This window comes from Malaclemys terrapin, chromosome 1 (genome assembly GCF_027887155.1).
Source record: "Malaclemys terrapin pileata isolate rMalTer1 chromosome 1, rMalTer1.hap1, whole genome shotgun sequence".
In the NCBI taxonomy this organism is placed as follows: domain Eukaryota; kingdom Metazoa; phylum Chordata; order Testudines; family Emydidae; genus Malaclemys; species Malaclemys terrapin.
In genome coordinates this window covers 28,681,292-28,695,124 of record NC_071505.1, presented here as the reverse complement: position 1 = coordinate 28,695,124, position 13,833 = coordinate 28,681,292, and the positions used below count along the sequence as shown (strand labels likewise).

The window sequence follows — 13,833 nt, the reverse complement described above, 5'->3', positions numbered from 1 at the left end:
TAAACAAAGTGGACAAATATTAAAAAATTATTCTCATTACCAGTTTCTTTCAATCCTGATAATCATAGGCGATACTTGTAACAAAAATAGGTCAAACATTTTCAGACAGAAACTTGATTTTTCATGTTGACAATGTCCCTTTAACCTCTCTGGGCCTCAGTTTCCTTCTTTATAAAATATAGGTGATATTTACAGTACCTTACAGGGAAATTGTAAGGATTAATTAATCTGTTTGAAGCATGTCTGAAGCATTCTCTCCCTGGATTGCAGAGAACCAGTGCATAGAAATTTCACCTAAAGCACAATATGGCCTCCAGCAAAACAAACACCTGTTTTGCTGTTTAAAAACTGTTGAAACATAGCTAATTAAAATAAAACTATCAACTGAGGCCTGGTCTACAGTAGAAAATTAGGTCGGTATAACTAACTACCTTGTCAGAGGTGTGAAAAATACACAGCTCTGAGCAATGCAGTTAAACCAACCTAAATACAGCAAAAACAACAAGGAGTCTGGTGGCACCTTAAAGACTAACAGATTTATTTGGGCATAAGCTTTTGTGAGTAAAAACCTCACTTCTTCGGATGCATAGAGTTCGGATTCACTCTATGCATCCGAAGAAGTGAGGTTTTTACTCACAAAAGCTTATGCCCAAATAAATCTGTTAGTCTTTAAGGTGCCACCAGACTCCTTGTTATTTTTGTAGATACAGACTAACACGGCTACCCCCTGATACTAAATACAGCACTAGGCTGACAGGAGAATGATCCCCTTGACCCAGCTACTGCGGTTCGGGGAGGTGGATTCTCCTGATGGGAGAATCTCTGCCATTAGCGGCGTAGGTAGTGTCTTAACTGAAGTGCTACAGTGGTGCGGTCGCACTGCTGCAGCATTTTAAGAGTAGACAATCCCTAAATGATTATGAATATAGTATTAATGGAAACATTGAACTTTTAAAGGCATATTTTAAACCTATGAGCCTTGGCACCATCCTTTATGTAATAATTTTAATAATAAGTGTAATAATATTACATTTTACACTGATTCCAAGCAGAAAGGGGGGGGGGAGTAGATGCAATTATGAGATATTCCCCGCCTTCAACCTGAATGTCCATATCATTTTAAGAGTGAGTGAGGTGCAGCATCTTGTTTTTTAACAGTAGGTATTTTTTGCCTTCAAAACAATAATTGTTTAATAGTCTGTAAAAATGGAAGGAATATGTTATGTCGTCTTTGGTGTCAGTCCAAATGAAGTCAATGCTATAACACCCACTCAGTTTAACAGGACAAGAACCTGGCCCGGAGTCTTTTATAAGTGTTGTTTTAATATGTTCCAATGGGAGCCGAGCTTGCCAAACAATGACATTTAAACCCTAGAGAGGATAACACTATATTTAAAAATATTTCCAGATTGAAAGCATCAGAAAAATGGCAGAAGACACCAAGACGAAAGGCTCACAGTTACATGGGAAACTAGAGAAAACTAAGAATCAAACTGAAATTGATAGAGAGAATGCAAAGGAGTTCATCAGAAAAGTGAAAGACTTTTTGTTAGGTAAATATGCAAGGAAAGTTCTTCTTTGAATCCTGTTTCCTGTATTTCAATATCATAGGACATTTACCTCTCTGCTCTGTAATATGATGCCTCAGCCTGGGCACCCCCAAAATGCACTGGCATTTTCAGCTTTAACAGCCACACACTGCACACATGCGTCTCATTTGCTGTTTACTTTCAGACTTGATCAATCTCTTTCAGCGATGCTGTTTCGCACAGCTCTCCCTCCTATGGCATATCAGTATGTTGGACTATTTCCCAGAGATCTATTAAGTCCCAACCCTGTAACGACTTATTAATGGTCTTAATGTTAAGCATGCGGATGCAAGTGGTCTGGACTCCGGATGGCTACTGCCTTACACAACTAATTGTTGGTCCAGTCATGCCACAAGCTCCAGAGCATTTCCCGCATGGAACGTTCTCCATGGGGATTCACATGTGGGGAGTGACCAGACAGGCAGGGCTGCCAGCGGGGGGCACAAAGCACATTCAGCCTTCCCCCACTAGTCCTGCAGAAATCAGGACACAGTGATACATTCCACAGCCCCGAATAGGCCGCCAGAAGGTGATAATAAGGGTGGCTTGGAGGGGGGCGGTGTATCCACATTCATGCAGCTCTAACAGCCATAAGTGGGTCAGAGCATCTGCAGCTCCACCCTACAAGCCTGGGGCCTGCTCTGCATCCTCACCCCCTGGGAGCTGCACTTCCAGGGCCGGTGCAAGGATATTTCGGGGAGCCAGGGCCGTCCCTAGCTATTTTGGTGCCCTATGCCCCAGGTCTCCACGGGGAGAGGGGGGCCCAGGCCTCCGCAGGGCGGCTGTGTGGGGTCCCGCCCCAGGCCTCCACGGGAGGATAGGGGCTGGTCCCAGGCCTCCTTGGGGGACGGGGGGCTGGCCATTTCCTGCAGGAAGTGGAGTGACCTGGCCCCAGCCTGCTCCGCTCCCCTGGCTCCCAGCCGCACCGCTGGCGAGTGTGTGTGTGTGTTGGGGGCTGGTTCCTGGGACCCAGGAGAGCGGAGCGGATTGGGGCTGGGTCACTCCACTTCCCGCAGGAAGTAGCCAGCCCCACGTCCCCCATGGAGGCCTGGGGCCAGTCCCACCCCTGCTCCCCGCTGTGGAGGCCTGGGGCCCCAGCCTGCTCTGCTCCCCTGGCTCCCAGGCTTGGGGGGAGGAGAGAGGGGAGAACCGCCCCCCAGCACTCGCCAGCAGAGCGGCTGGGAGCCAGGGGAGTGGACCAGGCTGGGGTCGGGTCACTCCACTTACCATGCAGTGAGTGCAGGGTCGGGCCTGGCTACAGTCTTCAGGGGAGTGGGGGCGGGGCTGGGGCGGGGCGGGGGCGGGGCTGGGGCGGGGCGGGGGCGGGGTGGGGGCGGGAAGAGGCGGGGTTGGGGCAGAGCAGGGGTGGGAGTCATGGGGAAGAGCCGGGGGACCCCCCCTGCAGCAGCTCCCCGCCCCCTCCTCTAGCCGGGGAGCCCCCCTGCAGCAGCTCCCCTCCTCCGCCCAGGCAGCCCCCCCCGCAGCAGATCCCTGCCCCAGCTCACCTCTGCTCCGCCTTCTCCCCTGAGCACGCCGGCACAGCTCCACTTCTCCCGCCTCCCCGGCTTGCGGCACCAATCAGCTGTTTGGCGCCGCAAGCCTGGGAGGGGAGGAGAATTAGAGCTGGGACGGCATGCTCAGGGGAGAAGGTGGAGCAGAGGGGAACTGGGGCGAGGAGCGGTTCCCCTGCAAACCCCGCCCTGTTACTTGCTGCGGGCAGCCCTCCCTGCGCCCCCCTGCCCCAGCTCACCTGCACTCCACCACCTCCCCTGAGCGCGCTTTTTGACGCCCCCAACCACTTGGCGCCCTAGGCGGCCGCCTAGTTCGCCTAATGGTTGCACTGGCCCTGTGCACTTCACCTGCATAAAGCCCAGCAACCCCCTAAGGATGCAGTTTTCCATGCTCACTAAGAGGCACCAGGTTGACTGTTGCATGGTAGGGAGGGAACTGGGGACTTTCCTCTCACCCCTCCTTTGACCTGCTTCCTCTCCTTCTTTAAAAATAGCTAGGACAATGAATGCACCAAATCTGTGTTGCCAGCTCTTGTGAATCTCACAATATTTGACGTTCTTCTTAGTGACCTATTCCTGAAGTCAAGTGATTACAGCATCTCTGCTTTCATTTTAAAATAAAGTTTCCAGGCCTCATTGTTGTGGAAAATAGGTGAATCCTAAAGGTTAAAAAAAATATAAAAAAAAAAAAACCCACCCAAAAAAACCAGAAGGCAAGTAAAAAAAAAACCCCCAGCTTTATTGATTTCTCAAGATTTTTAAGCCAGTCTCGTGGTTTTGGTGGTTTGACTTACAATTTTTGAATATTTGGGGTTGGCAATCCAGTAGCATCCAGCCCGCTGTGGCGGAGTGACAGCTGGGAACAGAGTCATCCTTTGCAATGAGACAATTAAATTACTTTATCAAAAATAAAGGCAAAACTGTGCATAAGTCCTAGTGATTCGTAGATTTTGTTTACTTGATAGCAACGGTGAATGAATTGCTCTTACAAATTAAAAAGGCAGGAAATACAACAGTGAAGGTGCCTATGGCAATGTTAACTCAGCCACACTGAGCATTGCCATGTAGTAGCTTTTGTTTCTGTTCTTTGTTGTTAAATATGTCTAAGAAAATTACCCCTCAGGAATGAAGGAGTTAATGGTGCCCCCTGAACAGCACACCACTGTCATTTCTAGTGCTGAATCTAAAGTAATTTAGACGTCTCATTGCAAAGGATGACTCTGTTCCCAGCTGTTACTCCACCACAGCGGGCTGGGTGTTACTGGATTGCCAACCCCAAATGTTCAAAACCAAAACCACGAGACTGGCTTAAAAATCTTGAGAAATCTATGCTTGCAACAAAGCCCGCTGCCAACTCTGTCCACATATCTATTCAAGGGACACCTCATAGGACCTAATCACATCAGCCACACTATCAGAGGCTCATTCACCTGCACATCTACCAATGTGATATATGCTATCATGTGCCAGCAATGCCCCTCTGCCATGTACATTGGCCAAACCGGACAGTCTCTACGCAGAAGAATAAATGGACACAAATCAGACATTAAGAATTATAACATTCAAAAAACAGTCGGCGAACACTTCAACCTCCCTGGTCACTCAAGTACAGACTTAAAAGTCGCAATTCTTCAACAAAAAAACTTCAAAAACAGACTCCAACGAGAAACTGCAGAACTGGAATTGATTTGCAAACTGGACATCATTAAATTAGGCTTGAATAAAGACTGGGAGTGGATGGGTCATTACACATAGTAAAAGCTATTTCCCCATGCTAATTTTTCCCCTACTGTTACTTACACCTTCTTGTCCACTGTTTGAAATGGGCCATTCTGATTATCACTACAAAAGTTTTTTTTTCCTCCTGCTGATAATAGTCCACCTTAATTGATTAGTCTAGTTAGAGTTGGTATGGCAATACCCATTTTTTCATGTTCTCTGTGTATATATATCTTCCTACTGTATTTTCCACTGCATGCATCCAATGAAGTGGGTTTTAGCCCATAAAAGCTTATGCCGAAATAAATTTGTTAGTCACTAAGGTGCCACAAGTACTCCTCGTTCTTTTTCCTGATACAGACTGACACAGCTACCACTCTGAAACCTTCTAAACATTGTGGCCATGTTCCCACAACACTCACCTTGGTGTCCCTTTGATCTGGTGGGTGGGGGGGAGAAATGGGCTTTGCACAACACAGCAAAATGTGTCAATGATTTAGAGAGACAAGGAGGGTGACATAATATCTTTTATTGGACCAACAGAAGCTGGTTCAGTAAAAGATATTACCTCACCTACCTTGTCTCTCTAATATCCTGGGACTGATGGCTACCACAACACTGCATACATTGGTGATTTAGAACCCTTTGGGGATTGAGTTTTACACCCAAATTTTAATACACCAGTTCAAAGTAGGCTCAAATCCATTTTTATCCTGCTCTGACAACAGATTAGCAGCACCTTGAAATATAACATTACACTAAAAAAAGGGAGAAAGAATTGCTTGACCCCTTCTTACTGTGTTTGTCAACTTTATTAGCCAACATAACTCAGCATACATGACATTGTACCAATGTTTAAATTTCACGGTGTAGAAAGATACATCTTATTATGTTCTATACTCTATTTGTTAAAGATGAAAGTGCACCTCCAGAAGACATAGAGAAGGTTGCAAAGCATGTTCTAGATGTAAACCTTCCAAGGACTCCACAAGAGCTAACAAATATGCTTGATAAAATCAGGAACCTTGTAACACACTGTGAGGACTATGAAATAAATGTGAACAAGTTAAATAACCAAAGGAAAGATGCCCAAAAACTTCTGGTGGAAGCAAAACAAGCTGAGTGAGTAGAATATTCTCTTACTGATGTGATAAATCTAAATGAAATTGCAGTGCACGTACCAAAGGCAAATTCATTAGTGAGGTCACTCAGTATGCCAGCCAGCAGGTGGAAGGGCTACACAGCAGATAAGTTCAGGGCTTTCATTACAGCATGTTCCTACTTTTCATTTGCACTGGGGCCTCCCTCCAATGGTAATGATCTGACACCTTTCTCACCACACAAAGCTGTGTAAACCATCAAAGGCTACAGCCCAGATCCTCTCATGTATTTAGACACCTAACTCCCATTGATGGAAGTTTGGTTCCTAAAAACCTTTGAGGATCTGGGCCTACATCTCTGCTAGGTCTTGACTGCTCTGCCTGCTGAACTAGCCAAGCAGAATTGTCAACCCGAGGAAGCTCTTCACTTCATTTGGGACCTCGTTCATTGGGAGGTTTGAATGGTGATATGGAACCAGAGTAGGAATGTGGGGAGGAGGAAAATGTATTCAGCTTCTTGGCCTCCTGAATGATAGCGCAACATCAGCCAGCCTGCCGCATTACACCCCAAACTTAATTTTCAAGTCTATGTTGATTTCTCTTTTTGATGGGTTGCTTTCCCATCCCATTGGGCCCAGCAATTCTAGATTTTTGGAAGAGCTGGTGAATGCTGGGCTCAAGGAACCAGGGGACTAGTAATGCATTTCTGGTTTTGGGAGTATAAAGGGATTTGAGAATATGCCTTTTACTGGATTTACAAATTACAATATTATACAACTATTTACTTTTATTTTAGGGAAGCAGCAAAAGCTCTGCCACCTCTTGATGAAATGATAAATAACCTGAAGGAAGCTGAAAGCACGAAAGGACAAACCAAAGACACCTTCATAAGGTTAAATGGAGAGATACAAGAAATTAAGACAAAAATCTCACAGGTATCTTTATGTACAATGTAGCCAATGATTGTAGCTTTTTAATGCATTTATTGTGTGATGTTATGATTCTTGCAATTCACTTAAATTACAGCCTGTTTCTAAAACCTAGATTGCGATGCAAAGATCTCAAAGATACTGCAAATTTAGACCAGTGTAAATGTGAAAAGGTTTTGGCCCAGATGTGGCACCAGTTCCACTTTAAAGGGGACTTGTTAATCTGTTTGCCTTAATATCCTTCAGTGGTGAGTTTTGCAGGTTAGTTATACATTGCATAAAGGGAGTATGGCCTTCTGGTTGTTTTCCTATAGGCTGAGAATCAAGTGAATAAGACAAGTGATGAACTAAAGGACTTTTCAGAAAAACAGTCTGAGCTGGAAGATGAAATTGCCATGCTGCAGAGGAAAATGCTGATGAATGGGAACCAGGCTGCAAATGCAAAAGCAGATGCAGAACAGGCACAAAATCAAGCTATGGACACAGATAAAGTAATGTATTTCTGTCACGTATTCAAGAAAGAAAATCGCTTCCCTTCCCACATGTTTTTCGCTGTTTTTGAATGAAAAGTGTAGTGTAAATATGCATATATGCGCCTCCCAAGATTTATTTAAATTTTCCATTATGCCATCCAGTTTAGAGTGGCACAGAATCAGAAGCATTTCCTTCCCATTTTAACTTATCCAGCAAACAATAGTCCTGTTTTCTTACATCAGTTTAAACAAACACAAATCTTGGGCCAGACTGTGATATCCTTACTCCCATTGAATAGTACATTACATCCTGGGGCAAGATACTACTCATTGTGAGTGAAGGTATCACAATCTTGTCCCTTGCATTTAACACACTTGACTTCAGAGAAAACTGTTTTGTGTTTTCCCCTTGATGCTCAATATAGCTCAAATTCTTAAATACCCACTGAGCTAGGTAGAAATTTTCCAGAATTCTGTGTATGGATAACAAACAGGCACAGATCAAAACCCAAAGTATGCACTGAATGAGCCATTACACTACATGAATTCCAGCAGAAATCAAATTGCAACCTTCGCAGTAACCAAAACCAAGTAGGCATGGAGCCAGAAAGTAAATATTATTAAACCAAATTTGTAAAAATTATGCTATGCCTAGTTCATTAAAACTGAATTGAGCCTTGTGTCTAAAATGGAAGCAAACGCAAAACCAAGAAAGGGAAATAAACTAGGAATAACACAATCTTTTAAAATCCTGCTTAAATTATGTTTATTATCCAGCTCCATCCTCTCTTTATTTTGGATTGTTCAACAGACAAGATTGTTTTTATTTTGATTTCTGCTGGATTTTGCATTTTTAGGGCTTCATCCAATGGATATTTATCCTGGGTGAGTTTTAGATTAAAAAGAATGAAAGACATAATGTGTGATTCAGAGAGGAGTGGTAAATGAGGTAGAAAAATCTCTGCTTTCTTCGTAGGTCAAATAAATTACAGGGCACATCGTTACACAAAATAAAGTGGGGTTTGTTTGTTTGGTTGTTTGTTGTTGCAGGAATTTGCAAACCTTAAGAGAAAATACACCATTCTGCAAGAAAAAGTAAAAATAAAGGGGCTTCCAAGAGCAACATTAGAGAAACTGAAGCAGCTGAAAGAAGCAGCAGAGAAACTGGCTGAAGAGACTGAAGAAAAAATCAAAAGAATAACAGGTGTCCCACTTTCATTTCCATGCCCAGCAGTGAAATACATATGCAAATGCTGAAAGACGGAAATATAACCTGAAGGTCTTGTCTACACACACACACACACACACACACACACACACACACACACACACTGCACTACCTTACCTACAATCAGTTTAAAAACCAGTGTAGTTAAACTGGTGCAAAGTTTCAAACTGGTTACTTTGGTTTAGCTGTGCCTGTACATTTTCTAACACAAGCTGCTATAAGCCAAGCTTACATCAGTGTCAGAGTGTCCACACGGGGTTCTGCAATGATTTAACCAAATTGATTTAAAAACAGACCGGTCGCAACAATCCTAAAGCACAATCCTGCCCAGTACTGAGCACCGTTGGTTCCCATTGGAATCAGCAGGTTTGCCTGGGGAATGGGGAAAAGTTATTCAAGTGGTGAAAATTTGGGTTGGGTGGGGAGGGGTGGAATACAACAAGCACCAGTGGAGCCAATGGGAAGTGAGGATATTCGGCACCTTGTAAGATCAGGCCCTTTGTGTCCTGATGGGATTCTGTGCACATCTGTAAAGCATAACTGAATGCAAACACCGAGTGGCTGGGACATTCTGGTGGGATGGTGTTTGAGCATTAGGCTTTTCACTTTTATTAGACAGGTTTCAGAGTGGTAGCCGTGTTAGTCTGTATCAGCAAAAACAATGAGGAGTTCTTGTGGCACCTTAGAGTGCCACAAGGACTCCTCATTGTTTTTACTTTTATTAGCGTCACAGACTGTGTGTCAATAGTAAATCACAGTAATATCACTAGCAAACCATCAAAGTACATAGCAGCAGTCTACTGAATGGCCCAATCCTGCATCCATTGACACATATGGAAGTTTTATCACTGATTTCAAAGAAAGGAGCACTGGGACCAGTACTGGGCTTGTTCCTACCAGGCTGAGCAACCTATAAAAATAACCAAACAGCAAATGCCAGCATGGGAGTAAATCCTTTTGGATGTTAATGGGGGATAGGAAGGGGAGCACAAGAGGAAATAAACCTTGAGAAAAGCCACTGAAGAAAAATAACCCTGTTCTGTTGTCTCCGAGCATTCCCCAGTCCAAACGATGATGATGGGGATCCTAGGACTGCACATCATGAAGAAATGCAGTTTTGATTCATCGTCAATGCACGTGTTTTCATGATAAGGACTGGGGGCCTCTGAACAACCCTTGTGTAAATCTGGAGTAACTGCGTAGAAGCCAGTGGAATTACTTGCATAAAACTCCCATAAAGGAGAGTAGCATGAGTTATTTGGAGCCAGACTGTGAGCCTTTATTTACACTGCTGAGTGCTCAGTTCCTTTGAGTCATTGCCACTGGAACCAGCTGACCAAAACAATGTCTCCACAAACTAAGGCTATGTCTACACTGGCAAGTGACCGACAAAACTTCTGTTGTTCAGAGGTGTTAAAAAAAAAAAAAAAAAACCACACACACACACCCCACCCGAAAAAGACAAAAGTTTTGTTGAGGAAAAGCGCCAGCGCTTTGTCAGCAGGAGCACACTCCTGCCGATAAAGCTAATGCCGTTCGTGGGGGGGTGGAAGTTTTTTGTCGGCAGGAGAGCTCTCTCCTGTCAACAAATAGTGACTACACGGTGTGCCTTTTAACGGCATGGCTGTAGCGGCACAGCTGTGTCGCTAAAAGCTGTGTAGCATAGACAAAGCCTTACTCACAATGGCTAACAATAAAAGCACACTTGGAAAAATAAACATCTTGAAGGCTGTTGTAATCTGCGGATAAAACACACGTGTTCTTATCAAATAGTTTTAGCGGCATCACACATTTCTCCAGGGAATCCCCTGGAGAAAACACTTGTGTTTTATCCACAGTTTTTACTTGCACAACAATAAATGCATCATTAAATGTTACTTTCTTCTTTCAGATTTGGCAAAGAAGCTCCAAGATCTGAATCAGACTAAACAAGATAAGGCTGATCAACTAAAGCAACTAGAGGATCAAGTAATAGCCATAAAAAATGACATTACTGAGCAAGAAAACAAATATGCTACATGCAAAAGTTAGGATCTGGTAAAACATCCTGTCTCAAATGGCAATGGAAATTGGCTCAAGCCTCTCTTTTTACCATTTTCTGAACTTTTCAGAATTGAATGGTTGTATTCTGCTAAGCCAGTGCCATGTACAGTACTTAGATACATGGAATCATCTAATTTTCTGTTGGTTTTTAGTCCAGTTTAATTTACATGGCACTAGGAAAAAACCTGTTAATAAAATACTTGAAGAAGTTAGCGGGGGCTGTTTTTCATGCTGACTCTTACAGACACGCCCAGCAGTAAGCCCACTAGCTCCTCTTGATGAAAAGGGGAGAATCTGAATGTAGCTCAGCCAGTGACACAGGTAACAGGCTCAAAGGACACGTGCACCACGAGGGCTATTCCCCACCAGGTTTTTCACCTGTTGACAACCTACCATCACCACCAGGCCTTTCAATGAACCTCCACTCATGCCTGTGAGAGTCCTCTCAGTGGCCCTCTGGTGTGTGTAGTGACAAATTGTACAGGGTGGTGTGGAAACTGAGAAGTGTGAGGATGGAGAGTTTGCATGGCTGAAGAAAAGGTGCTTTTTCTTTGTCATCCTCCCATGCACACCCTCTGGATGCTAAGCAGAACTGTCCCCTACGTACCCTCACCACCACCCCTGTCCCCCCATGACAGAGGTCCCAGGATTCACTTCAAAAATCTGGTCACCTTCGCTGGGACAAAGCAGGGAGGAGCAAGCCTTGCTCAGCCCAGTGAAGCATGCGGCCTCTTTGTTCACAGAAGGTATCCTCATGTAGCATCGGACCATTAAAGGACATAGGTGATGGGTTGCAATTTTCCTCTCCCACACTAGGTGGCTGTATATGCATCCGAAGAAGTGGGCTGTAGTCCACGAAAGCTTATGCTCTAATAAATTTGTTAGTCTCTAAGGTGCCACAAGTACTCCTAGTCTTCCCAATGTGACTAGAATAAGTTGTAAATTCACTAACTTTGGTTAAAGAAATGTTTTGATCAAAAGCTCGTGTAATATAATTGATCTAATCCACATGAAAAAAGCCACGTTACAGTGCTGTATAATAAAGATGTCATAGCTATAAAAACCAATGATGCACCTGATTCTGCAAACACTACCCGGCATAGTGATTACTACCAGAGCAGTCCTAGTGAGCACTTACGTTTGGTGGGCCAGGTCTACACTACACACTTACATCAGTATAACTACATTGCTCAGGAGTGTAAAAAATCCACAGCCCTGAGTGACATAGTTATACTGATCTAACCCCCGTGTAGACGGCGCTATGTGGGCAGGAGAGCGTCTCCCACTGATGTAGCTACCCCCTCTCGTTGAGGTGGAGTTATTAAGCCAACAGGAGAGTTCTCTCCCATCAGCTTAGAGCATCTTCACCAGAAGAGCTACAGCAGTGCCTATGCTGATGCAAGTTTGTAGTATGCACCTGCCCATAGTGTTTATGGAGCAAGGCCCTATATCATAAAGGGTGTGGCACTTAAATGGTCAAACAAGATACTGAGGGTTAACTCAACCCACTCCTGGGATTCATAAACCCACATCTCGAAGCTCTGATTGAAGATGGGAAAGACCAGTTTAGCTCTAATTAATCTACAACTGAATCAGTGTTTTAAAAAAGTACTAACTGTGCAATGAAAGAACAATCTTAGCAGAATTTGAAATCAATACCTCTATAGGCTACAACTTGTTTGGTTACTATTCATGAACACTGAGAGGTATTAGTTTTGCCATTGGAGATTGCCCACATTTTTCATTAGTGCAACAAAAACCATTCTGAGAATATTTATTATTAAATAGTGAATATAAAGGACTATGAAGTTTTGAAAATCTGTGTTCCGTGGTTCCTAATATCTCCACTGATACAGCATTTCAGGAAAATCAGATTTAACATGCTAAGACTTGCTTTTTTCAACAAGAACATAAGAAGAATGTTACCATATAAGACACAAAGATGTGATTTTTTTTTTTTTTGGTATAGGCGTGTCTAAGGCAAAGCACAGGAAACAGAAAGCATCAGGCTGGGATATTCAAAGGAGCTGGAGGGAGTTAGGCCTCCAAATCCTAGGATTTGAAAATCCCAGTTTCAGTGCTTAGTATTATCAGGCAGTATTTCAAACTCCTCTATATTTCTGTCTTCTTTATGGAGTAACAATGGTTCTAACTTGGGTAAAATTACTACTGTTAACTCTCACCTCCCTTGTCCAATAAAGGATATCCCATTATCTACTTTGTTCAGTTTTTCTGAAGGACCTGTATGGCTACTGCCATGTGCAAAGATCAGCGCTGAGTGTTAAAATGAACCCCAGGCTCTTGCAATCACACCGGCATTTACAGAATTCAGAATTTTCTGCAGTAATAAAAGGCCCTTACATGTTCTAATGCTGGGGTGTTGTGTGAAACATTCGTTATCTAACGGCAAGCAGCATTTTGATCCATAAAAGAGAAAATTCCAGAGTTGTAGCTTTATGGCCATGAGAGCTGAGGTAGTAGGGTGGGGGAATTACTGGAATAGATGAGATTGTAGAGATATTCTTATTATTCAAAACAAATGTGCTCCAAGGCAGTGCACAATATGTATTAACAGTGTAATAGCTTTCATTGTGAAAATGATGGCGCCAAACTACAACTTTGATTAATGCCAACAAAGGCATCTTAATGTTGGTATGCAAATAATTTCTGGTTTAGTGTTTTACATTTTTATCACTTTTTTAAAAAGTGCTATAACAAAATCAATCAACGCTCGTAGTTGGAAAACACTGCCAATTTCAGCTGTTTAGATAAATACGTCTCTCTCTAGCTCTAGAGAAAAGTCGCTCAACTTTCTTTTAGCTTTGAACATGGCCAACTATATTTTAACTAAAACTGTTTACATAAAATTAAGAATGAATATAAAAATGCTAGTCCACTCCTGGCTTTGAAAGTCCAATTTTCAAGCTTCTAGAAGGTGGAGGGAGAGGAGAAATTGTCAACTGGATTGAGTATAATCAGTGTGATAGTTGCCATATTGTTCTTGCTAAGCTGTAAGAAAGAGTATGTATGGCATAAGGAAGTTGGATAGGACTATGTTAAACCTCTTTAGGGGGTACAGTGAAAATGGTGGGCAGAAAAGCAAGAAAGTAAAGAGCATCCCCCAGAAGAATGAAGTTAATTTAGCATCCAATATCTAGTACTATTCAGAGCTATATGCACAAGAAAGAAACATCACCAGCGAATCACTGGACCAAATACCAGCTCTACAGTCATGCCAGAG

General features: G+C 43.2%; 1 protein-coding gene across 1 annotated transcript in view; it reads left to right on the top strand.

Annotated features, from left to right (window-relative positions):
* LAMB4 (laminin subunit beta 4) overlaps positions 1-10,798 on the top strand; it is an 85,156-nt gene extending 74,358 nt beyond the window's left edge. Inside the window, exons 30-35 of the mRNA XM_054016153.1 lie at positions 1,409-1,553; positions 5,734-5,941; positions 6,716-6,854; positions 7,163-7,339; positions 8,372-8,525; positions 10,441-10,798. Of these exons, the coding sequence (XP_053872128.1) occupies positions 1,409-1,553; positions 5,734-5,941; positions 6,716-6,854; positions 7,163-7,339; positions 8,372-8,525; positions 10,441-10,580 (963 nt within the window). The 3' untranslated portion in view covers positions 10,581-10,798. The remainder of the gene's footprint in view (positions 1-1,408; positions 1,554-5,733; positions 5,942-6,715; positions 6,855-7,162; positions 7,340-8,371; positions 8,526-10,440) is intronic.
* Positions 10,799-13,833: the final 3,035 nt, after the last annotated feature.